At 35.1% G+C, this 23,915-nt stretch overlaps 1 protein-coding gene across 2 annotated transcripts in view; it reads left to right on the forward strand.

Moving 5' to 3' along the window:
• The window catches only part of DMD (dystrophin), a 2,258,239-nt gene that overhangs the window by 1,695,447 nt on the left and 538,877 nt on the right, over positions 1-23,915 (forward strand). For both annotated transcript variants that reach the window (XM_037986581.2, XM_073013821.1), the window contains exon 54: positions 15,237-15,391. In XM_037986581.2, coding sequence (XP_037842509.2) covers positions 15,237-15,391 — 155 coding nt within the window. The remainder of the gene's footprint in view (positions 1-15,236; positions 15,392-23,915) is intronic.

Raw genomic sequence — 23,915 nt, forward strand, 5'->3', positions numbered from 1 at the left:
CTCCTCAAAAAATTTTCAAAATCATCTTTTCTTTCTTTATTTCTTTTCTTTTTTTTTTCTTTTTCTTTTTTTTCTATTTTTTAATTTTTTTTTTTTTTTTTTTTTTTTTTTTTGAGATGGAGTCTCTCTCTGTCACCCAGGCTGGAGTGCAGTGGCATGATCTTGGCTCACTGCAACCTCCTGTGATCAAGTGAGTCTCTCAGCAACCCAAGTAGATGGAACTACAGGCACGCTCCACCATGCCCAACTATTTCTTGTGTTTTTAGTAGAGACAGGGTATCACTATGTTGGCCAGGCTGGTCTCAAACTCCTGACCTCGAGTGATCCGCCCAACTCAGCCTCCCAAAATGCTGGGACACAGGCATGAGCCAACACGCCTGGCCCCAAATCACCTTTTCTGAACCCTGGGAATTAATCAAAGGCTGGCAACAATTTTTGAAATGCTGACACTCAATAAAAATGGCAAAGTTTGAGACTTTTTAAGTTGGCCTTTCCCGTCACTTTCTCCCAGCTCCACGGTAGCCTTGAAAATCAGTAGCCTTGCAACCATAGTAGCTGTGAAAACTAGCAGCCTTTTAGCCACCAGAGAGTGTAGACCAGTATCGTAATTCTTCAGAAAGGCCAATTTTATTCCAAGAGCATTGCCACTATTTGACCTATCTTGCAGCTCCCTGGAATAAACCTATATACATGGCCTTGCCTTTATTTGGCCTGACTTAGAGATAACTTTCTAGGAAAAGCCCTAACTCCAGGGTGTTGGTCCAAATCAATTAGCAGCAATTCTTTAACATAACAGATTCCTAAGGCTGTGATGCTAGTTGAGGTAAACATAGATCTGGAGAAAAACTTTCAATGAAGCTCTCGAGAATGAGATGTCCATAGGAGATTTTGGCAATCTCTGACATGTTCTTGTGCGCTCTAGAAGCCCTTGTGCTTATCTTAACAAATAGAGAATATCAATAAAGGGATAGAAATTGTAAATAAGAACCCAGTGGAATATCTGGAGTTGGAAAGCACAATAACTGAAATTAAATTTTTCACTTGACATCAGATTCAAGCTGGCAAAAGAAGGAATCAGCAAACTTGAAAATAGGTAAATGGGATAATCCAGTCCAAAGAAAAAAAAGAAAAAAAATTAAGGAAATACAGAAAGCAAAAACTGACTGAATTGAAGGGAGAATTAGGTAATTCAACAAAAATAGTTGGAGACTTCAACATCTCACTTTTAATAATAGATAAAACAACTAGGCAAATTGACAAGGAAATAGACACTTGAAAAAGACTATAAACTTACAAGACCTAACAGATATCTATATAACATTTCATCCAATAATAGCAGAATACTCATTCTTCTCAACTGTACATGAAATATTCTCTAGGGTAGGCCATATGCTAGGTCATAACATAAGTCTCACTACATTCAAAGGGATTAAAATCATACAATGCAGATTTTATGACCATAATGGAGTAAAATTAAAAATCAGTAACAGAAGTAAATTTGGGAGTTCATAAATATGAGAAAATTATACAACACACTCTTAAATAGCCAATAGGCCAAAGAAGAAATTAAAAAATACAAAAATATCTTGAGATAAATGGAAATAAATATACAACATACCAAAACTTATGGGAGGAGGCTGAAGCAGTGCTTAGAGTGAAATGTATAACTATAAATACCTATATTTAAAAAGGAAAAAGATCTCAAATCAATAGCCTAAGCTTCTACCTTAAGAAACTAGAAAAAGAAGAGAAAAGTAAATCTACAGTAAGCAGCAGGAAGTAATAACAATTAGTGTGAAAATAATCAAATAGAGGAAGAAAATATAATAGAAAAAATCAACAAAACCAAAATCTAGAAATTTTGTTATTTGAAAAGGTCAACAAAATTGACAAAGTTTTAGCTGATTGGTTAAGAAATAAATGTTCAAATTATTAATCTTAGAGAAAAAGAAGGTGCGTTACTACCAACATTACAGAAATAAAAATAATGAAAAGAGGGTATTATGAACAACTAAGCAAACAGATAACCTGGATAGATTTATAACAAGAAATTGAATCGGTATTAAAAACTTCCCCCAGTGAAAGGCTCAGACCCAGAAGTCTTCACTGATGAATTCCACCAAACATATAAACAACTCTTCTAAAAATAGAAGAGAAAGGAATACTTCCTAACCAGACAAAGATATCACAAGAAAACAAGCTACAGCAATATGCCTTATGAAAATCGACTTGAAAAGCCTCAAAAAATTATCAAACCTAATACAACAACATATTACATGATTGCTACCATAACCAGGTGAGATTTATCCCAGGAATGTAAGGTTGGTTTAACATCCAAAATTTAATCAATGTATTATACCATAACAATAGAATAAAGGACAAAAAATCATATGGTCATCACAATAAATATAGAAAATTCATGTGACAAGTACAAAACCCTTTCAAGCTTGAAAAACAGAGAACACTTAACAAATGAAGAATAGAGGGTATTGTGAATTGAATAGTGTCCCCCACTCCCAAAAGACATACTAAAAGCCTGAGCCCAGGTACCTGCAAATGTGACCTTATGTAGAAATAGAGTCTTTGCCGATGCAGTCAAGTTAAGATGGTATTTTTATAAGAAGAGGAAAAGAGGCATACACAGAGAGAAGAATGCCACATAAGGGCACTGACCACGGGAAAAACACCATATGATGTTACAGGTAGAGATTAAAGTGCTACAGTTCAAAGACAAGTAAAACTAATGATTAACAGCCATCATTAGAAGCAAGGAAGAGGCAAGGAAAAATTCTCCCCTACAGGTTTTAGCAGGAGTATGGCCTGCTGGAATCTTGATTTTGGATCTAGCCTCCAGAAGTCTGAGACAATGAGTTTTGTCTACCCAGCTACCTGGATTGTGACACTTAATTACAGAAGCCCTAGGAAACTAATACAGAAGAGGATTTCCTCAACCTGATAAAAGGCAACTACAAAAACTTCCCAGCTAACGTTATTGTGAAACACCGAATGCTTTCCCCTAAGATCAGGAAAAAGTGAAGGATGCCTGGTCTCACCACTTCTATGCAGTATTGTACTGGAAGTTCAGGCCACGGAAATCAGGCAAGAAAAATAAATAAAAGACATCCAAATTAGAAAGGAATAAGTAAAATTATCTCTACTTGCAGACAACATGACCTTGTAATTAGAAAATTCTAAAGAATCTATGAAAAAATATTAGAAATAATAAGATAATTCAGCAAATTTGTAGGATACAAGATCAATAAACAAAATGAATTATTTCATACATTAAAAATGAATAATCTAAAAGTGAAATTAAGAAAATATTTACAATGGCATCAAAAAGTTTTAAAAACTTAGGATTAAAAGAGATGCAAGACTTGTATACTGAAGAATACAAAGCATTGTTGAAAGAAATTAAAGATCAAAAAGAAAAATATCCCATGTTCTCAGATCAAAAGACTTAATATTATTAAGATATCAATATCCCCTCAATTGATCTACAGACTATGGAATCATTATCCAAATCACAACTGGCTTTTTTTTTTTCAGAAATTGACAAGTGGATCCTACCATTTCAATTGAAATGCAAGGGATGTAGAATAGTCAAAACAACCTTGAGAAAAGAACAACATTGGAGGACTTAACTTTCCAATTTCAAAAACTACTACAAAGCTACAATGTTTAAGAAAATGTGGTACTAGAATGTGAATAGACATATAGATCAATGAAATAGAATTGAAAGTTCAAAAGTAAACATTTGCTTTTATGGTCAACTGATTTTTGACAAGGGTACCAAGACAATTCAATGGAAAAAAATAGACTTTCAAAACCTGGTGCTAGAATAACTGGATATACACATGAAATATAATGAAATTTGGCCCTACCTCACACCATACACAAAAATTAGCTTAAATATATCATAAAAGAAAACAAATACCCTGATTAAAATGGGCAAAACACTTAAACATTTCTCAAAAGAAGATATATATAAAATGCCAATGGGTTTGTGAAAAATGCTCAACATCCTAATCATTGGGGAAATGCATGTTACAATCGCAATGAGATATCACCTTACACCTGTTAGAATGACTGTTATAAAAAGAGAAGAATGATAACAAGTGTTGATGAAGGATGTCGAAAAAAGATAACACTTGTATATCATTGGTGGGAATGTGTATTAGTACAACCATTATGGAAAACAGTATGGTAGCTCTTCAAAAAACTGAAAACAGAATTACCATAGGATCCAGCAATTCCACTTCTGGGTATATATCCAAAAGAATTTAAACCAGTATGTCAAAGAGATATCTTCACTCCTGTGTTTATTGCAGCATTAGTCACAAAAGTCATGATATGGAATCAACTTAAGTTTCCATCAATGGATGGATCAATGGATAAAGAAAATGTGGTACATATACACAATGGAGTATTATTCAGCCTTAAATAAAGAAGAATATCCTTTTGTTTATGACAACGTGGATGAACCTGAAGGGCATTATGCTAAATGAAATAAGCCAGGCATGGAAAGTCAAATACTGCATGATCTCACTTATGTGTGGAATCTGAAAAAGTCAAACTCACTGAAGTAAAGAGTAGAATGGTAGTTACCAGAGGCTGTGGATTTGGGGGTGGAAAATGGGGAGATGTTGATCAAAAGGGGTAAAAATTTTAGGAGGAATAACTTTTTGAGACTTTATGACACAACGTAGGGACCATAGTTAATAATATTGTATTGTATATTTCAAAATTGCTAAAATAATAGATTTTAAATGTTCTTGCTATAAAATATGATACATATATGAGGTGATAGATATGTTAAATAGCTTGATATAATCATTCCACAATGTATACATATATCAAAACATACATTGTACCCCATAAAAGTATACAATTATTTGTCAGTTAAAGCAAAATAAAATTAAAAATAAAAAGTTTTAAAACTTCTGTAAAATAAATTTTATAATAAAATATTTTAATGAATCATGGAGCTAAACATATTAGTAAGAACGAAAACTTTAAAACCCATATAAGAAAATGTAGAAATACAATGGATTATGCAATGTTTTCTTAGATATGACACCAAAAGCAAAAGTAACTGAAAAATACATAATTTGGACTTTAACAAAATTAAAACTTTTATACTGCAAGCAATATTGTAAAGAAAGTGAAAATACAATCCTTAGAATGGGTAAAAATATTTGTAAATCATATATTTGATAAGATACTTGTATCAAGAATATGTAAAAACTCATAATTCAACAACTAAAAGGATAAATGACTTAATTACAAGTGGAAAAACAGTTTGAATAGGCATTTCTCCAAAGTAGATGTACAGATCTCCATAAGCACATGAAAAGATGGTTAACATCGTTGATTATTTTTAAAATGCAAATAAAAACCACAGTGAGATAGTACTTTTTACCCACTGGGATGGCTAATACAAAAATACAGACAATAAAAAGTGTTGACAAGATGAAGTATACTTGGAATTTTCACATTACTGGTGGAAATGTAAAATGGTGAAACAACTTTGAAAAAAGTTTGGAAGTTCCTGGAAATATTTTTTTAATTTTTAATTTTTGTGGGTACACAGTAGGTATATATATTTATGGGATACAGGAGATATTTTGATACAGGCATACAATGTGTAACAGTCACATCAGGGTACATGGCATATCCCTCACCTCAAGCAATTATCTTTTCTGTTACAAACAATCTAATAATAATCATTTAGTTATTTTTAAATGCATAATAAATTTTTTCGACTGTAGTCATCCTCTTGTGCTACCAAATACTAGATCTTATTTGTTCTATCAAACTATATTTTTGTATTATATATTTCACTACACATTAACCATCCTCCCTTTCCCCCCACCGCTACCCTTCCCAGTCTCCTGGAAATATTAAACATGAAGCTACCATATGACAGAACCATTCTACTCTCAAGTGTATGCCCAACAGAAATGAAAATACATATACACAGAAAACCTTTATACAGATGTTCAGAACAGCATTATTTATAATAGCCAAAAAGTAGAACCAACTCAAATGTCCACCAGCTAATGAATAAATTTTAAAATGTCCTACATCCAAAAATGGAATATTATTTAGCAATAAAAAGAAATGAAATACTGATATGCACTGTAACATGGGTGAACCTCAAAAATATGCTAATTGATAGAATCCAGTCACAAAAGACCCCAAATTGTATCAATACATTCATATAAAACATCCAGTAAAGACTGAAGGAAAAGGAGAATAGACAATAGAAAGGGATGGTTAATTGGTATGGGTTTCATTGGGGGCAAATAAAATGTTCTCAAATTAGATCATAATGATGGTTGCACAACCCTGAATATATTAAAAACGAGAAAATTATGCACTTTAAGTGGGTGAATTTTGTGGTATGTTAAAAAGTATATCTGCATACCATTGACTACAGATCTTTTCTTATTTTTTCAAGTTTATGAACACAGTTTTAGAAACATAGTCTCCATTTTTCTCTTTCATGAAACTGCTTGCCAGCTATAGAAATGAAAAAATAGCCATGTCTGTGGAACATAACTGCTACCTAGATGGGAGCCTCCATCACACAATGGATAGGGAGCTATTTTCTTTTATGGTCAAGATAGGCAGGTTCTGTCCTATAGAATATATTCTGGGATGTTACCTGTAGCTCAGAAAAACAGGGATATTGTTGCTCTAAACATTTCCTCAACATTTATACAGCTTCCTATTTATTAATAAGAGAACCTATTCTTTATGTGTCGTTATGCTAGTTTATTCTGGCCCTGGTCCTGGTCCAGGACTAACTGGAGGTATTAGAATGGCCCTACTCTATGTGAAACAAGGTCATATCTCAATAGGTATGTCAGTCAGCATAGGCCAAGCTACAGTAATAAGCAATCTCAAATCTAGAGGCTTAATAGTCTATATCTTACTCATGTTACATGTTCGTTATAGATTGATGAGAGTGTTCTACTTAGCTTAGTCACTCGGGGACCATGGCTGATGTTATCTCCATCTTGGTACATCCTTTCATGATCATAGAGGCAAGGAACATGGTTCTTGAACCTTCTGCCTAGAAGTGACAAGTAGACAAAACCAGTCACATGGCCATTCCTGAGTTCAGTGGGGATGCCGATGTATAATCTTCTGGCATGAAAAGGCACTGGATATTTGAGAACAGTAATGCAGTCTACCACAATATGCTCATGGGGTTTGAAAAGGAGCTGAAAAATGCCATTTTCTGGGGTTCTGTCCTCTGGCATTGTTTCGGGAATCATTTCCACCCATCCATTTCTACACTCTCTCAACCGACTTTTCTCAGATGCCTGGGGTAGCTACGTGATTTGTTAATTACAACATTGCTTAAGCCTTTTAATAAAGTCAGCAAATTAAAGAGAGAGCCCAGATAAAGAGAATGCTTTCAAAAATGTCATAATGAAATTAAGGTAACGAAGCACTTAGAGACCTCTCCTCCCATCTTTTTGTATAAAACTTATTCCAAAGAAGCTGGAAGAGAAATGGGGCCTGAAAGTGAAGAGGGGAAAAATATATTGTATGCCATTAGTTTAATTATAAAAATTCATTACATGAAGCCATGTAAGACAGAAAATAATGGAACTCTAATGGGTTGGCCGATAACACATTTACTAGTCTGCTCTCAGCTCGTAGTCATTGTTGAAAGGACAAAAAAGTAACAGCGTTGGTATGTAGTCTTCAAAGCTATTGTAAAGATTAATCATTTTCAGTAAGCTGGAAAATGAGGGCCATTTTCTTAAATAGTATGCCCTGTATAGAGCATTACCTTCTGAAACAGAGTTGTTTGGTAATGTCAGAGGTTTAATAGATGAGTCTTGAAGTTAATGGTGAGAGGCTTTTACTTTTGAAATGGCTTTCTTACAGCTATTTTAACATTTCTATTATAAATCCATAACAAGGTTTTATAGTTCGTTTTAATTCACACAAGGAAGGAAGAAATTGTGCTTCTCTTTTCCCAATAAGGATTTATAGAACATTAATTCATTTTGGGACCAAATTGTTTAGCGATTTTCAAAAATAAACAAAATATATATTTTTCTGCTATCTTTTTTTTTGGAAATGCCTTACTTTATTATACACAGTAATTTTCCAATCATGCTATAATCATCAAGATTATTTTATATTCTTCAAAGCTCAGTTAAAATAAACCCAATCCTTTTCCTGCAATTTCTTTATATGGATGCGTAACTTCTTTAACTGAATTGAAATGAAACCTGAATTGAGAGTCCAGAAACCTGCATTTTTATGATGACTCTTTCACTGACTAGCTATGTCACCTTGAACAAGTCACTTAACCTTTCAGAGCATTTATATTCTCGTGTGGACAATTATGGAATTGCTCAAAAAGGAAGAAGATACCAAAAGATGAAAGTGAATATTTAGGTAGGGGTCATATCCTTCAGGGCCTTGTAATCCAAAGAAAGAGGTTGGGACTTTGTCTTGTAGGTAATAGCAAACCATTGAAAAGTTTTTCGCAGAGGAGAAATGAGGTTCTATTTGCATTACAAAAAGATCATTTAAGCAGTTGTATGTAGATGGAAGGGTGGTTTGACAGTGGAGGGAGGGAGCCAATAAAAAAGATTATTTTAGTACCTGAGCAAGAGATGATAGGGACATAAATTAAGGTAGTGTCAATGGAAGTAGAAGATTTGGATATAAGTAAAAAAAAAAAAGAAACTTATGATACAACTACCCTGGGGATACGTTCCCTGCCTCCTGCTCCAGTTGAGGACCAACATATAATCAGATTGATCCAGAGACAGAATTTTGGAGAACATTAATATTTAAAGGACAGGCAAAAAAAAAAAAAAATCCTTGAAAACGAAGAGAATACAGAGATGACGGACCCAAAGAGTGGAAGCCAAGAAAGCAGAGAACTTCAAGAAGAGAATAGTCAGCAGCACCAGTTGCTGCAAATAAATCAAGTAAATAAGAACGTAAATCTTTCCATAGGCATTGGCTTTTGGTAACTGAATCAGTTAACTATCTTCACAAATGTGAGTGGCATATAGCAATAAGCCCATATTACCTTTCATGAGTTTACAGCTTGGGTGGGGTGGCACTTCTTCATGCTGCAGGTTGATTGGGGTCACTCTGCTCCATATGTCACTCATTCTCCTCCTGAGATGAGTAGGCTAGCCCAGAGCATGTTTGTCTTAAGGTAATGGAGAAGTGCAAAATGGATAGCCACACTGCATAAATACATTTCAAGCCTCTGCTTGTGTTACTTCTATTAATATCCCACTGGGATTAGGCAAAGCAAGTCACATGACCAAGCTCAATGTGAAGGGCATGCTGTCTTTTGTAGGAAGAACTTCAAAGTTACTTAGCAAAGGGCATGGATACAGGGAGAGGTAAAGAATTGGGGCCAATAATTCAATTTGCCATAGTGACTTCTGTCAGAATAGTTTTAGTGGAACGACAATGGCAGAAACCTGATTTTCATGAATTGGAGAGTGGCAGGAATGTAATCAAGTTGAGATAATGAGTGAATATCTGCCTTCTAAAGAGTGTGACTGTGGAAGGAAAGAAAATGATAGAGTGCAGAATATTGTTGTTGTTGTTGTTTAAAGATGAGAGAGACACTCATGCTTGAAGTCTCTAGAGAAGGACCCCGCAGAGAGGCAAGAAGTTGGAACACACAAAGAGAGAGGGAGTATGTGGAGGAGGATCCCAGAATAGATGGGTGCCCAGATGGTGAAATCAACTTCCAATAGCAGAAAAGTCGCCTCTTCCTCTGAGACTAGAGAGAAGGATGCAAGATGTAAAGTCTGATATTTCATGAAATATATGTTTGATATATTCAATTTCCCCTGTGGAACTGTAGGTAGGGTCATTTACTGTGAGATTTCTTTCAGTTCATGTTGTCAGGAATTAGTCTATAAACCACATTAGATATTTCAAACAGAGGAAATTCAATACAGAGGACTGGCTGCTCCACAAGAATGAAGGAGCTGACAAACCCAACAGAAGACAGTGAGGCAACCCGGAGTTTAGTAACTTCAGGAAACTATTACCACCTCAAGGTTTGGGGAACCAACAAGTTTTACCAAAGCCCAGAAACCAGAACCATCGGGTGCTAATTCAACCACTATAAGGTCTGCACAGAAGGTACTGGAATTACAGAGGGAGCAGCTATCCAGTGGGAAATGGAGACATAAAGGAGACACTGCCAAGACAAAGAGAGAAGGGGGATAATTCTCTTGTTTCACCCTTTCTCATGCTCTTCTATCTCCCACTAGTGTGTTTCATGACTTAACCTAATTAGAAGTCAGCTAGCAAGAAATCCCAGGAAATTCTGAACTCCTATGGGAGTTAGTACATCTCAATACTGAGTGGAGTAGGAAATGGGTAGAGAATGGATCTAAGAGCAAATGACCTCTTAGTGGTTAGCTAACAGAGCTAAATTTTTCCATGAATCCCTTGGTTCATGAATGTAAATACAGTATCCAAGGAAAAATAACAAGTCCAACATGTACAACTTTTTGTTCATAAACATATTAGGATCCTGTTTTATAATTTTCCAAGCAATTGCTTGATTTTGATACCTCAGGACAAGCCGGAGGCCTGGGCAGAGCAAGTAACCCCATCCTAGTTTACAGTTGACAAAACTGGCATTTACAAGGTTAGTGACTTCCTTAAGATCAAACTGCAAAACAATGGACAAGCAAAACTTCCTGGGAAGATGCCCTTTCATTACTCTGCACTGCCTTTTTTGAAGTTCCTTTGAGACACAGTCATTAAAAATTTAAATAATAGTTCACCTGGAACAAACATTTATTTTACTTGTAGGTGAATATCACAAAACACATTTTAAAAGCAAATTTAACCCATATTCAACCTTAAAATTTTAATGATAGAGCTTTGCACTCACTTTTATCTTCCAAGTTAAAGGGAGAATTTTAGAGTTGCAGCATTTCTAGACAATGTCTATAAAACAGTGAGCTACTTGCTTTGCGTTCAGAAGGGGCTCACACTGTGGGGAATATAGTTTGACTCATTAAAATTAGTAGTAGATGTACTAGCAGTAGTGATGATGATGATGATAATGATGATGATGTTGATGATGCTGATGATTAATATTTATGTAATCCTTCGGGCATGCCAGGCACCTTTGTAAATGTTCTCCCTGAATTCTCTAAGTTAACCCACACAATCATATTTCCACATAAATACTGTTAATATTCCCATTTAGCAAAGGAGGAAACTGAGGCACAGAAAAGATATTTAACTTTCCCATTTGCCATATAACTACTAAGTTATCACGCCAGGATTCAAACCTAGCAGGCTCATTGTATTGCTTAGGCTTTTAGCTACTCTTTCACTTCCTCTTCTCTTTTCTACCATGTAGGGTCAATATCACTAAAATAAGTTCTTATAAAGAAAAAAAAATGAGAGAAGATAAAGTAGAAAAAAATACTTGAAATTCTTGAAATTAATTCAGGTTGTCTCATAGTTCACAATCACTTTTTCTGCCTAAAATACTGTGAATATATATCAAGCACATATTGCAGTAGTAGCATAATGGGTTTGAATATAAAAAATTTCTTTCCTGGTTGGGGAACCAACCTTTTGGGGATTTAGCATTTTATATTCTTCATAGAAAATACACACACATATACATACACACACACACACATATACAAAGGCAATCTTTTTTTATAAGCTAGTGCTCACAGTATTTTAAATTTCTTCACACACCGTGATCACCACACAAGCAATTCCCTGTGGTGTACACCATTGTAAATGGAATTCAGAAAGAGAAAAGGGAGTGTGTGAAGTCTATTGTAGTTTTGAATTTACACTCCTTCTGAGGTCTGGAGTTATCCCCATAGTAAATTTCACAGCGGTAGGCAAAACCGGTCAAGGTCATGGTTCCTAGTGTGAATGACACTTGGGTAAAGCCCAAGATGGGCGGGCAGAATATTACTGTAGGAGAAAGGGAAAACATTCTGTTGTGGGGAATGTCTTTAAGAAGGGAGAGAAGAGAAAGGCTACCTCTGAGAACCTTTGTGTTTGTATAAGGGCCTGAGCCCCATCAATGTCAGTCAAGATCAGTGGGAGTTTTACTTTTTAATCCTACATCCTCACAAAACCTGGGCAGCATTCAGTGAGGGTTAGCACTCAGTCAGGATTTCCTTAGGTATAACAGTCCTAACTTTCTCTGTGAATACAATTTTGCAGAAAAATATATGGCACGCATATTTCTGCCTTTCAAGCATTAAAGTTCATCAAAAAGTTCTGTTCTGACATCAAGACTCACTCTTTACTACCTTGTTTAGTAGGAAATCTCTCATTTAACTCTAGCTTGCTATTTCTTTCAGAGATTTTGGAAAATTCCAGGATAGGTTATTCATAATTTTAGGCATTTTTATGATCTATTGATTATGTTTTTAGATTCATTGGCACCTTCTGCATTTTATGTTTTTTAATTTTAACAGCTTTTTTGAAGTATAATTGATATACAAAAACTGCATACAATTATATGGGCTAGAACATGTGCACATAACCATGAAACCATCCAAATAGTATAACCTCTTATATCTAGACTTTTCAAATAAGAACCTATGAGTGATGGGTGGCTTCCAAGGTTATTTAACTTGCTTGAGTAAAATAAATGATTTTAATTATGTATTTACTAAAAATTTTGTTTTTATTTTGTATTCCTGAGCTTATACATATATGCTCTGATATTGGTCCATCGTAAGTATTTTGTTAACAATTCACTCTTTTATAAAAGGAATTCACTTGAAAAAAAGGTAACCAAGTTATTGTTCTCAGTTTTGTGGATGTTTATGCTATTAATTAGAGATTTAATAGATGAGAGATAATAAGCTCGTCTTTTAAAATGCAAATAGCACCCTCTGGATAGTAAGGGCCAATTACATATTCTTTCGTATCTTGGAATACATTACTTTTATCACTTTAGGTTTGGCTTAAGTGAGGAGGAGAAGGGAAGAAGTGGTAATTTTGTACCCTAGGAAATTTCTAGAAAAGGCAAGCCTTTGGCAGAAGTTCCCTAAGAAGGGCTTTCAAATAGTGTGAGGATCTGAAAAGTGGAAAATAGAAACGGCAGTGCTTGATAAAAGGAGTATGGAAGAAAAGGCAGACATTCCACAAGGATAAATGTTAATTGTTTTGTAAGAGCAGCAACTATGTTCTGTGCCTTTAGACACTGTCCTCTGCTTTCATAGCAAAAGTCAGTGATATTGTCATTAGCTTCTTGGTAATAGTTTGGTAATCTGCATCTATTTGCTATATGCAGTAAATACTATTATTTAGTTTGTTTCTAGGATGTTTTAGTTAACTGAGAAATTACATTATATATAGATTGTATATGTTTAATAGGAGTTCAACCAAACATGCTAAAATTATGCTGAGAATACTGTTTGATTTTTATTCTGTACATATCATACTAACACAAAAGAACAAATATTAAAAACAAAAATGATTTTTCTCCTCAGAAGCATTATTTTCAATTTCTTCCATTTTGTGTTCAGCTCATGATTATGTATTCCTAGAGATAAAAAAACACAGTGTATTTAAAAATTGTGTTCTGTTTTTTACACAAGAAAATTGCGTTCTTTTTACAGTGATTACTGTGTGCATTTGCTCTATATTGTACCATCGGAATGGTGTATTATGTTATTTTAATGTCCCTGAATTAAACATTGACATTGTTTCTCTTTTTTTTTTCTCTTGAGATGGAGTTTTGCTCTGTCACCCAGGCTGGAGTACAGTGGCGCAATCTTGGCTCACTGCAACTTCTGCCTCCTGGGTTCAAGCAGTTCTCTGCCTCAGCCTCCTGAGTAGCTGGGATTACAGGAGCCTGCCACCATGCCCAGCTAATTTTTACATTTTTAGTAGAGACGGTGTTTCACCATCTTGGCCAGACTGGTCTCGAACTCCTGACCTCATGATCCACCCACCTTGGCCTCCCTAAGTGCTGGGATTACAGGCATGAGCCACTGCACCCGGCCTGTTTCTCATTTTTTTACTGCTTTGGTTAATGAAGATTTTAAGTCATATAGTGTATTGATCTTCTTTTGAAGATTGTATTAGGCTAAAGTACCAAAAGTGAGATTACTGAGTCAATGGGAATAAGCATTTGTATGTCACTTGGTATCTATTGCCAAATTGTCCTAATAGATACTGTCCTCAGCAGTAATACATGAATGTGCTAGTTTTACTGGTCTTTTAAGCTTTGGATTTTATTTTTTGTTAATTTAATTGGTGTCCAATTGTACCTTTTCAATACTCTGTTTTTCTATTACTTGAAAGTTAACTTTTTTTCTTTTTAAATAAAATCATCCTACTTTTTCTCTTGTTTCAACTACCTGTTCCTGTTCCTCTGTCCATTTATCAATGACTTAACCCATTGTATTAAATCTGATATAACTATCTTAACAATTAGTATTATCTTAATGCTTAGAAGCCTCCTCTCTGCACTTGCAGAAATGTTTAATAGAAATTTCAGGTTGATATGCTTCGAGACAAACGCTACTATTAGTCGACTTCTTTCTTTGAAATATGTTTCAAGTGATTAGATAGCAAGTTTGAAAACACTGAATTACCAAAGACAAACAACGAAGAAAATGTAGGTGATTTGGTTTAGCAAGATTCTTATATTTTGACTTTTATTCCAATTTTAAAGTAGGATATTCTAAAAGTATTTTGATCCTTCAAAAAGTTCGTAACTAGAATAACAGTACTATTCTTCTGTTGTTCAATATTTTCTGTATGCACGTTTAGTTGAACGCCAGTAGATGGCACTAATTACATAAACGATTCAACAAGTTAATGAAGAGGAAAAGAAATGTATGAGTTTTTTTTTTTGGTTCAAATGTTGTTATATGTTACATAGTCAACAATTATATATGAGCTTATTTTTGTAGTTTTTTTCTCTTGTGATAAAACAATTAAGCCCACTTTATTGCCAATTAATTGCTACTAAGTTGAAATAATTGATACTGGTTGTTGCTCAAGATGCTGCATTTGAAAAGTTTGTCCTGAAAGGTGGGTTACCTTACACTGTCATGACTGACTAAATCAACATGGTAGGTTAAAAGCAATCTAATATACGTATTCTGACCTGAGGATTCAGAAGCTGTTTACGAAGTGTTTTAAGACACTCCCACTGGAGATTTCAAAAAAAAACTGACATTCATTCTCTTTCTCATAAAAATCTATAGCAGTTGGCCAAAGACCTCCGCCAGTGGCAGATAAATGTAGATGTGGCAAATGACTTGGCCCTGAAACTTCTCCGGGATTATTCTGCAGATGATACCAGAAAAGTCCACATGATAACAGAGAATATCAATGCCTCTTGGGGAAGCATTCATAAAAGGTATGAATTACATTATTTCTAAAACTACTCTTGGCTATAATAATGGGGTGGTGAAACTGTATGGACCATGAAGATTTGTTTTTCCAATCCAGCTAAACTGGAGCTTGGGAGGGTTCAAGATGATAAATACCAACTAAACTCACTGACTTGGCTCAGACTTCTATTTTAAAAATGAGGAACATAAGATCTCATTTGCCCATTGTCACAAAAGTAGTGACGTAACCAACAGATTAAACAAAAAACAAAATACTGATTTATAGCTAGAAGAGCCATTTATCAGTCTACTTTGAGAACTCTATCCAAAGTCCAAAGAATTATCTTTCTATCTTATCATGGCACACACTGCCTTACCTGTTATTTGATAAATAAGTCACTTTGGGATTCATGATGGAGTTATAGCTGTCCATGGTATCATCCTCGTGTCTCACTCCACACACCCAATGGGAAAATTTGTGGAGGGTAATATGACTCATCACTTCATTTCCCATTATATATCTATGGAAATTAACAGCTCTTATAGACAGTATCTCCTCAAACTAAGCTTTGTACCCTTATTATACCTCTCTTGATCTCTAGTGCTTTTTTCACTAGCATTTATTCCAATTATAAATAAAAATATAAAATTATGAAACTAATTATTAAATATTTGTCCTTTAAATTAATCCAAATGCCATGAGGACAGAGATTTTGTCTTTCCTATGTGATATATCCCCAGATCCTGAACCACGTGATATAAAAATTGGGAGCTAGTAAATGTTTTTTGAATGATGATTCCCTTTGCAGAATGTACAATTACCTTGTGCAAGCTGAAAAAATAGTACCTGTACAACATGAGGAAGACCATGGTGAAAAATAATTGAGTTCCAAAATATGACATCAATTACTGAAAAAATAAGCTCAGTGATTTTTAACGAGAAGTAAAAGCCACCATTGGGGCCAAAACAGATTTTGAACTAAGAGCAGGAAGTCTTAGGAGAAATGAGATAATGATATATAGAAATTAAGAGACCAACTAAATTTTGAAACTAAGCTAGACATTAGACAGTAAAAACTCCTATGAAGCTGAATTTAAGCTAGTGACCCTGGGGAATAGAGCAACTCTAATCCTGAATTCCAGACAGTAAGTGTATAGATGGAAAAGAACATGGAAAAGAAGATTCAACCTAAAGTTGGCAAGTTTTAATTGGAGCCCTATGAAAAAGACCCCGATGGAGAAAGGGCAAGCTTGAATATGGAACTGATATTTGGAAATTTTCTCATAGTAACTACTTTTTCTCAATGGCAAGACTTGGACTTTCTTCTCAAAATACAGATCTTGTATGTGTTCAATTAAACAGGGACAGATTAGGTTCAGGAAGAATTATTCACATGGAATCAATTGGTATCAGAGAGTCAACCATTAAATCTTAGTGGGAAATATCTGCTTTCCAAAGAGAAGCCTTTTTGGAAAAGTCAATTAAAGTCAGAGATTAATTTGATGAGTTTAGGGAATATAAACTAAGGCGCCAAGAAAAAAGCTTGCTCATGGTATGAAACTAGAGCTTCAGGACACTGGTCTATTCTATCTGTACTACTCTTTCTGACAGACCCCTCTCTTCATTCTCATGCTCCTTGATGGCCCAAGCAACTCTCTCAGTTTTTAAAAAATTGTTTTATTAAGGTCTTTGGATTCTTCATGGGAATGACTTCCAGTTGATATTTTTTGGCTTGTTTCCAAAAAGCTATCAGCTAAGGAATGCATATAGTTACTTCCCCTGTGGGTAAAGTAAATTAGAATTTTAGAAACCAACTCACATTTTTGGCCTGTAGAGAATCTGCAATTCACCAAGCTACTTCTGACTCATGTCTATAAAGTTCTTCCCTGTTCTTTTCTCACTTCACATGTACCCTGTACAAGAATTCATCCACTTGTATAGTTTCAGTCTGTTGATGACTATCCATCTATAATTCCAGCTGAGAATGATCTTTTGAGTTTTAGACATATAGAGATCACTGCTTTCTTTCTATGTTAATGTCCCACAGGAACTTCACATTGAAGAGGTCCAAAGCTAAACTCATCTTTGCCTTCTTCCAATCTCTTTCTCCAAATGCAACCTACTTCTGTTGTCCTTGTCTTAGTCCTTTTTGTGCTTCCATAACAGAATACCACAGACTGGGTAATTTATAATGAACAGGGATTTGTTGGCTCATATTTCTGGAGGCTGGGAAGTCCAAGATCAAGGAGCTGGAATCTGGTAAGGGCCTTCTTGTTGTGTCATGATTCCATGATGGAAGGTGGAAGAACAAAAGAGAGAAAAAATGGGACCAAACTTGCCTTATATGAAACTCACTCCGACAATAATGATGCTAATCCATTCATGAGGGCAGAACCTTCATGTCCTAATCACGTCTTAAAGATCACACTTACTACTGTTGCAATGGCAATTAAATTTTACCATAAGTTTGGGAAGGGACAAACACTACACCATAGCATTCTGCCCCTTTTTCCCCAAAATTCACATTCTTCTCAATGACAAAATACATTCATTTCATCCCCAAAGCCCCAAAAGTCTTAACTCATTTCAGCATAAACTCAAAAGTCCAATCTAATATAAATTAGATATAGGTGAGACTCAAGGCACAATTCATCCTGACTCAAATTCCCCTCCATCTCTGAGCCTGCAAAATCAAATCAAGTTTATCCCCTCACCCCCTACCCTTCCCAGCATCAGGTAACCACCAATCACAGAAAGTTTTATTGATAGTCCTGCTCTAGATTATCTTTGTCTATGTTCACTTTAGCTATTTATCCTAGTGTTCCATTATTGGAACACTGAGCATGTGGGAGTTATTTATATTCTACTGTTCAAGGTCATCATCAAGGTCTGATTGCAAAAATTCAAAAAATTACAACCTTAGGCATAAATGAGTTAAGCAGTTTAGAGTACATTTATAATAATTATTTACTATACTACTTCAAAAAACTTATTGCCTCTATTTGTAAATAGTGTTGTCTCTACACAGGGGTTTGTTATGCATTTGCTTGTTTCTGCCTGATTTTTTTTCTATTTATACATTTTCTTTTTTATTTTTATTTTTATTTTTTAACTTTTAAGTTCAGGGGTACATGTGCAAGTTTGCTACATAGGTAAACTTGTGTCATGGGGGTTTGTTGTGCAGATTGTTTCATCACCTAGGTATTAATCTTGGTACCCATTAGTTATTTTTCCTGATCCTCTCACTCCTCCCACCCTCCACACTCCAATAGTCCCTAGCGTGTGTTGTTCCCCTCTATATGTCCATATGTTCTCATCATTTAGTTCCCACTTATAAGTGAGAACATGGGGTATTTGGTTTTCTGTTCCTGTGTTAGTTTGATAAGGACAATTGGCCTCCAGCTCCATCCATGTCCCTGCAAAGGACATGATCTCATTCTTTTTTATGGCTGCATAGTAATCCATGGTATTTCTGTTGGTCTCAAAAACTACAACTATGACAGGATGGCATTTGCACTTTTGTTGTTATATTAAACTCATCTTAAAGGGAAAGATTAATAATATCAATATTTGGGTTATGGAGAAAAAGTATCTCATATCTTTGAAAAAGTTCTGTAACTACAGCTTTTTAGGTAGGAGGGATTCTGTGGAAAGCATTCTGATTGCATCATTTCTCATAGTTCAGATTAGACACCATTTTACTATGAAACACTCATGCATTGCCTGCACTGAGACTTTCAGTCATATGGAGAAACCTAGGCAAAATTTGTATATACTTGGAAGAATATTTAAATTAGTAATAAAATCTTTAGTTTTAAACTGTTGAATGTTAAATAAGATATAAAATGTACTTGAAAGAAATTTACTTTGATATCAGTCACTGCCATGTTGTAGTTTCAAGACATAATAAAAAAGTAAACTAATGTTTATATTTTGCTGTTTAAGTTTATTAATATATCAGATGAGTCTTCAAATTCTACAGTGGCTTTTGATAGGATCATTTGTATTTGTCATCTTACATAGAATGAATATAAATAGCCATTTATGCTTAAAAGGAACGAATCTATTTATGGAAAAAAAGAGAAGCCTGCTTCTCAACTAAATTGTACAGTTTAGAAACCCAGATCTGAACATAGATTATTGTTGTGACCTATGTAGGAAAATATTTTGTTTTACTTATCATATTCTTTATAGAGTTCATGTTAACATATAAAGCCAGAAATGTGAGCCTCTGCAAGTTCATTTCTTTGTCTTCAATTTCTGTGAATAGATATGAATTTGTGAACAAGATAATATTAGATGTGATATTACAAATTATTGTGAGAAGCCTCTAAGGATTAGATTTCAAGGACTGCCATCTGGCTGATGACTTTATGATGACACTGTCATGAGATTTCATTTCCTTATTTCTATTCCAGGATCACCCTTTAAACAAGAAATAAGCATTAAATCTGAATTGTCTGTTTGTAGCTGTATGAGGGCTTCCACAACTACCAACTAGCCAGGTACAAACTCATCAAGCAGAGACGGTCCTTGCATCAGAGGGTTAAACATGCCTAGAAGTTCCTTAGCTAAGCTCTCTGATACTAAAAAATCCCTCTAGGTTCTAAGAAAGATTCAGCATATACATGTGTGTACATGTATGTGTGTACACATGTGCATATATATGTATATGCATGCATATATGTGTGTATGCATATGCACGCATATACATACAAACACATTTTCTTCCATAAAATAACATCTCAGTATTCTCGGTTCTTCCTAATGTTTTATATTTTAATGATCAAAATTAATAGTTGATCATCTGAAAAAATTTTGACCTGTTTTCTCCATCTTTGACAACCTTGAAGGCACTTGTAAGTCGCTCTTTGCTTCTCTATTCCTAGGTCCTTTTTCCTCTTCACTTCATTGAAACAAGAAAAGAGAAAACAATTGAACCCTATTTTGTGTGCAGCAAGGAGCTACTCTGGTTAAGCACTAGATCTCTTTTACATTCTCTAACATGTTGTTTTAGTAATTATTCTACTTTCTTTTTCTGGGATATTCAATTTCTTCTTTCTTTTTGCTCCTCCCCTTTAGCAGGCCAACATACTCAAGTCTCCCTCATCCTAAAAGAACTTTTTTAGTATATCTTTTTTTTTCTATCCAGCTGGGCTTGCTTCTCCTTACTATATCGTTTATTAAGCAGTGGTTGACATTACTGTTTCCTGTTCTTTAGCTACTAGTTATATTTTGACCCAGTCCAGTCTCACTTCCCCAGCACCACCACTTTGTGAAAACAAGGACTTACTAAGATCATCAATGACTTTGTAATAGCTGATTAGTGTATTTTAATTCATCCATCTACTTGACTACATTTTAACATTGATCCTGTTGGTCAACTCTGCTAGTCAAAACTTTATCCTCCTTGGTTCCCAGAACAATATTATCTTGAAACAATCTCTTATTTCTTTAATCACATAATAATTGTGAGGTGCTTGGTACAATGCCTAGCACGTAGTAAGAACTCAGTAAAATATCATCTGCCATCAACATCATAAAAATTAATTTACTTATTCAACAAATACTTTTGTATGAAGTATGTGCTATGTAGGTCCAGTAGTTGGTACTTGGTATAGAGCAATGAAAAGCCCTACCCTTGTAAAGCTTATATTCTGGGAAGCAGAAGTTGGGAGACAGACACTGACAAATAAAAATTAAATACATTATGTGTCAGATGGTCATACATGCAATGTGGAAGAATAAAGAGGAAAATAAGTGGGGGGAGAGAGAGAGAGAGAGGTGGAAGAGGAGTGCTGCCATGAAAACGTGGTAATCAAAAAAGGTCTTACTGAAAAGGTGGCATTTAAGCAAATTCTAAAGGACCTGAGGATGTGGGCCATATGTATAATTGGGGGTAAAAAAGTAGTCCAGGAGGGTCCTAATAGGTGAAAATGCCCCAAAGCAGGAATATTCTTGGTATGTTGAAGGAACCTTAAAAGGGAGATCAGTTAGGCAGAAAAGGGTCAAGTGAGCAGGAAGGTAGTTGACAATAAATTTAGAGGGGTAACCGGCATCTGATTATGTTGGCCTTTTAGGCCTATGGGCTTTAGTTTTTAATCTGAATGAGGTGGGAGTTATTGGAGGGTTTTGAATGGAGGAATGGCTTGTTTTTTCTTATCTGACTCCTCTGTTATAATAGACTAAACAGAAGTAGTGAGACCATTAGGAAACTGTTGTCATAATTCAGTCAAGAGATCACTGTGGTTGGGATCAGAACGGGAGAGGTGAATGTGGTGAGGAGTGGTTGGATTCTCCTATATTTTGAGTACAGAGCACAAAAGATTTTATAATGGAATAAATGTAGGTACAAGAGAAAGAGAAGAGTCAAGAAGACTCAAGAGTTTTTAGCCTGAGCAACTTAAAGATGGGGTTATCTTTTACTGAGATGGGGAAGGCTCGAGGAGTAACATATTTTGAGAGGAAGATGTGGATATGTTACATTTGAAATGCCTATTATACATCTAGGAGGAGATGTGTGTAGTAGATAGCTGGATATACAAATCTGAAGTCATGGGGAGTAGCTCAAGATACAAAGTTGGGAGTTGTAACAATGATCAGTGCAAGTTCTCTTTCCTCAGTGCAATTTTAAATGTTGATGTTCCATTCTTAATTCTCTCTCTTCTTTCTCTCTACACATTTTGAGTAGCTTTGTCTGTTGGCTTCAGCTAACATTAAGACTCCTCAGTGTCAACTTCCGTCTTACACTCTTTTCCTAATTTCCAGAACTGTACTTTCAGCCATCTACCCTACATTACCACCTGCATATGCTACAGGCTCCAAAATGTGTCAAATAGAATGCATTATCTTGCCCCTAAAAAAAGTTAAATTTTCTGTGTTTTCAGTGTAGTGTGATTGCCTAACTTAATTGTCTCTACAACTGGAAATCTAAGAATTACCTTCTACCTTTCTCTTGATCTCTCTTTCCCAATCTACTGACACGTGTATTAAATTGGCTTCCAAATTCTATGAATTCTACTTCAAAAATTGCTCTAGAAACAATTGTTTATCCCTATTGTCACCCTTTATCCCTATTGTCACCTCATCCTAAAGCCTCTTCATCCTTCGTAGATTTCTGGGAGATTGTAATGAACTTTTCTCTGTTCTGCCAGTTATCAAGTCTTTACACTCATTTGACATTCACACCAGCCTTGGATCTGTCTCCCTTCAAATGAATCTTCTTGCTTCCCTTTGATTCCAGTGCTCTTTTTTTTCCCTCCTGAGACTTGATGCATGATATTTACATGTATGACATATTTCCAAAAGCATTCTCAAATATTTCTGAAAGTAAAAACAAATAAAAAAAGTAAAACATTTTCCTGGGAAGAAAAGCAAATAGTGTTATATGTTTTTGCTTGTTCATTTGTTTGTTTATTTAGGAGAGGGACAAGCATTTGAACTTCATAAAATTCTTATATGCTGTATCTACAGATACTGTCCCTTGGCAATACAATTTTAGAGTTCCTTTTCTGGAACTACTTGAAGACTGTTTTATGATCCTCAGCAGACTGTTATATTATTTTGTAGCCATACCTTGTATTTGCTGAGTAATTGTACTCAATAATTGTTTGTAAATTGAATGAAACAATTCATCAGATGTTGAGCACTGAATGGCTTTGGATTATTTCCAAAAATTTAAAGGATAAAGATTTGCTGCCTTCAAAGCTATGTACAAAAATATGATAGAATGCTAGCAGGATATTTGTTTAAAATACAACCTTTATTACATTGGGGGCTGCTCATAATATATATGTGGCACATTTTATTTAAAATATTAAAGTTCCTGGCTGGACATGTACCCATAATCCCAGCCTTTGGGAGGTTGAGGTGGGGGTGGGAGGATCACTAGAGGCCAAGAGTTTGAGACCAGCCTGGGCAACATAGTGAGATACCATTTCTACAAAACATAAAAAAAAAAGCCAAGTTTGTAGTCCCAGCTGCTTGGGAAGCTGAGGCAAGAGGATTTCTTGAACCTAGGAGTTCAGTTCAAGGCTGCAGTGAGCTATGATCATGCCAGTATACTCCAGCCTGGGTGACATAGTGAGACTCCATCTCTTAAAATTAAATCAAATTTAAAGCTACAAATGACCCCAAAGCCACCAGTTCAACCCTCTCAATTTTGAATACCCTATTTTAAATCCCTCTTATGCAAAATATACCTTCTAGTCCATTTTAAGGACTGAGAGGATTTGGTGTATTAAAAAATTCAATCCATTATCAACTGCTTTAGGTACACTTAGCAGTATGAGAAAGTATCTTTCTGCTCTTCAGGAGAGAGTCATATGTATAGTTATAAGACAATCCCATTTTTATATTGCTGAGACCCAAATCTTCCCAACTGATTATGAAGCATAAGAATTCTTCGGAGGTTGAAGTGAGCTGAGATTGTGCCACTGTACTACAGCCTGGGTGACAGAGCAAGACTCTGTCTCAAAAATAAAAAAAAAAAATTCTCTCCATTCTACAATAGGATAATATAACATCTATTACGTGAAATCTTGGGGCTC

Source organism: Chlorocebus sabaeus, chromosome X (assembly GCF_047675955.1).
Source record: "Chlorocebus sabaeus isolate Y175 chromosome X, mChlSab1.0.hap1, whole genome shotgun sequence".
NCBI classification, from domain to species: Eukaryota; Metazoa; Chordata; class Mammalia; order Primates; family Cercopithecidae; genus Chlorocebus; species Chlorocebus sabaeus.